The following is a 3,514-nucleotide window of genomic DNA, read 5'->3' on the forward strand; positions in this document are numbered from 1 at the left end:
CTAACGAACTCGTGTCCATTGGGTTCGTGGACCTGCGGGCGCGAGGGTGCTGAGCAAGGGGGTAGTGGCGGGTACACCTGGGGAGGCGCCCGGCCATTGGGCGGAGAAACCAGGTGTGGGCTCTGCTCTTTTATAATTAGTGCTCATGACCGCCAGGGGTTGGAAACACATGCACATCTGCACATACGTGTACACATGTGTGCATGCCTATGGACACACATACATACTCCTGCATGCACTCAGACGCACAGAGGCCTACTCACAGCGCGTTCCTGCTTCCGCTTCTTCTTCTGAGCTTTGCTCTGCTGCAAGAGACGTGAAGACGAGGTTTGGGAGGGGACGCTGGGTCTGCCTGGCACCAGGGCCCTCCCTCGGAGCAACGGGACCCACCTGAACGCCCCCCACACGCCCTATCCCTAAATGCCCAACACAGACTTGATGCTCTGTCGGGGTGGTGCTAGGCTCCCAGGCTGGAAGAAGTACGCGTGGTGTATTAAACGGCAAGGCTGAAGAGGCGGGAAGGGCAGGTGCCTGTCACAGCATAGCAAAGGGGGCGGGGCTAGCAGGTCTGGAACAGACATCCATCAGCCGAGGTGGGTGTGGCTTAGTGACAGATATAGCAGAGGTGGGTGTGGCTCAAACAAAGGGCGTGGCCAACAGCTGGCGAGATGTCGTGGCGGGCGTGGCAAGGCACTCAACAGGGTACAGCAGTGGGCGTGGCAACATGGCTGAGTACAGGCGGCAGTGGGCGTGGCAAAAGACCTGGCACGGCGGGGGGGGGGGCAACAAAGGGAGGTGACCGTGGCTGTAGGCGTGGCATAGCAAACACCTCGGTACAATAAGTGGGCGCGGGCGAGAAGTGGGCGTGGCGTTGCGAGGGGGCGTGGTATAGTCACCCACCTTCACCGGCTCAAAGTCGTTCTTGGTGTAGCCGCGGGTGAACTCGTCCAGCAGCGACTGGAAGAGGTTGAGGACGAGGTTGGTGTCCTTCTCGCCCCGCTCGGTGGCCAGGTTGTTGACGACGATCTGGTAGTTCTCCATCAGGTCCTTGTAGCCCACGTGGATCTTCCCGTTCTGTGGGAATGCCAGCTGTCAGGTGACCTCCACCGGGTGGGATGGACAGGGCTGGGGACGGTCCCAGGGAGGCCAGGGGAAGGCTGGGAGGGCGAGACTGCCACGTACCGGGACGGAGTACATGGTTTTGATGTTGCTCCTGAACTTCTCGGTGGCTTCAATAAATAAGCTCTCGATGGGAGTCTTCTGGGAGCGCAGGTCATTTATCTGGAAAAGGACAGGGACCGATTCGCCTGACTCGCCTGTCTCCTGGGAGTCCGAGGAGCTTCTGAGTGGACATGCCTACCCTCTCCCAAGTCCTCTGCAAGGTTTGCAGGGGAAAACCCACCCTTCTGGCTGTCCATTCCACCTAGAGTTAAAGCCACTGACACTGCGACCAACCATTGGCATAATGGCTAAGTTGCTGGACTCCCATGCAGTTGACCATGGTTCAAGTCCCAGACCTGTGGCTTAAACTCGTGCTGGGCGTGTGCGCGTGCGTGCCCAAGATCCCTAGAGGAGAATGGAGGAGAAGGGATTGCGGCGTGGCAATCCCCCCACGGGGTGATTTCTCGCTTTCTGTCTCTGTCTTTCTGGGGAGTGCAAGCGCCCTATAGCAAAAACCTCTCAAAAGTGCCCCAACCACCATGCCACCTGCCAGCCTTAAATTTTTTTCAAAGAATTATTTTATTTTATTTAACATTACTTATTTTTAATTTGGTCAGAGAGGGACAGAATAAGAGAGAAAGAGAAAGAGAGGGAAAGTGAGAAAGCAAGTCACCAGGTCTGGGACTTGAACCATGGTCAGCCATGTGGGAGTCCAGTGCCCTTAAACACCAGGCCACCTGCTGGCCCCCATCCTTTTTTGTTTTTTTTTAGAGAGATTTTGCAATAGGGTGTGTGCATTTGCCAGAGAGAGAGAGAGAGAGAAATCCCTCCCAGGGGGTGATGGTCATGCTGCAATCCCTTCTCCTCTGTCCTGTCGGGATTTTAGGCACTCATTAATGTGCCCAGCGTGGTTTTGAAGCTGCGGGGTCTGGAACTCGAAGTGTGCATTCGGCCATGTTGGATCCAACTTTTTCAACCACCGTGCCCTGGGCTGGGCCTGGGCCACTTTTCAGACAATGTGGTTTTCTGTGACCAGCAGATGGCATAGTGGTTACATCACTGGACTCCGTGGCCAACCATGGTTCGAGTCCCGGACCCGGTGGCTTCAAACTCATGCTGGGTGCATGTGCGGGCGTGCCTAAGATCCTGAGAGAATGGAGGAGAAGGGATTGCGGCGTGGCCATCCCCCTGGGGGGATGATTTCTTGCTTTCTGTCTCTCTGTCTCTCTTATGAGCGCAAGAACCCTGTAGCAAAAATCTGTCTAAAAAAGGCAAACAGAATGTTGTCTAAAACGAAAAAAACAATGTGGTTTGCCACATATTCTGTGTAACACCCCACTGTCACTGGTTCAATTCCTGTGTCTGCATGATGACGCAGCGGGAAAGGTCCTGGGTTTGACTCCCGGGATCTCCCTGGCACATGGGGCACATGTGTACAGCAAAAACCTCTCCAGAAAAAAAAAAAAAAAAAAAATAATGTGGCCGGAAGGTGGTACAGTGGTTAGGGGTCCTAGATTCCCACATGGCTGACTGTGGTTCCAGTCCTAGACCTGGCGGCTTGCTTTCTCACTTTCCCTTTCTCTCTCTCTGTCTCTCTCTGGTCACATTGAAAAAAAAAATAATAATAACAAATGGAATCAAATAAATAAATAGTTTTTGTAAAAAAGGCCTTGGAAATCTAAAGTCTATATCAAAAAATGGTAAGACAAAATCATGTTCGTACATGGTATTGCTATAGTAGCTATTCTCCACAAAACAGAAGGAAAACACTGTACAGAAAGCCTTTGCAGTGTGGTGCTCTCTGGTTGAATTAAAAAAAAAAAAAAAAAAAAGAATAAATGAAATTAAATAAATAATTATTTAAAAAGAAAGACAGAAAGGAAGAAAGAAAAGCAGACTGGGACCAGCAGATGGTGTAATGGTTACGTTGGTGGACTCCCACATGGCCAACCACGGTTCAAGTCCCAGAACCTGGAAGCTTGGAAATGACACCAGGCACGTGTGTGTAAGTGTCCGAAATCCTGAGAGGAGATTGGAGAAGGGATTGCAGTGTGGCCACACACACAGCCCCTCCCCAGCGTGATTTCTCGCTTTCTGTCTCTCTGTGTCTCTCCAGCCAGCGCACATCCCTATAGCAAAAATCTCTCTCTTAAAAAAAAGGAAAAGTAGGGAACCAGCAGTTGGCGTAATGGCTATGCCGCTGGACTCCCACGTAGTCGACCACGGTTCGCATCCCAGACCCGGTGGCTTAAAACTCATGCCGGGCGCGTGTACATGCGTGCCCAAGATCCCGAGAGGAGAATGGAGGAGAAGGGATTGCGGCGTGGCCATCCCCTCTGGGGGGCGATTTCTC

At 52.6% G+C, this 3,514-nt stretch overlaps 1 protein-coding gene across 1 annotated transcript in view; it reads right to left on the reverse strand.

Moving 5' to 3' along the window:
* MYO9B (myosin IXB) overlaps positions 1-3,514 on the reverse strand; it is an 88,921-nt gene that overhangs the window by 8,700 nt on the left and 76,707 nt on the right. Inside the window, 3 exon segments of the mRNA XM_027771286.1 lie at positions 264-305; positions 901-1,074; positions 1,183-1,281. Of these exon segments, the coding sequence (XP_027627087.1) occupies positions 264-305; positions 901-1,074; positions 1,183-1,281 (315 nt within the window).

The sequence above is a fragment of the Tupaia chinensis genome, unplaced genomic scaffold (genome assembly GCF_000334495.1).
Source record: "Tupaia chinensis unplaced genomic scaffold, TupChi_1.0 Scaffold000201_1, whole genome shotgun sequence".
Classification (NCBI taxonomy): Eukaryota; Metazoa; Chordata; class Mammalia; order Scandentia; family Tupaiidae; genus Tupaia; species Tupaia belangeri.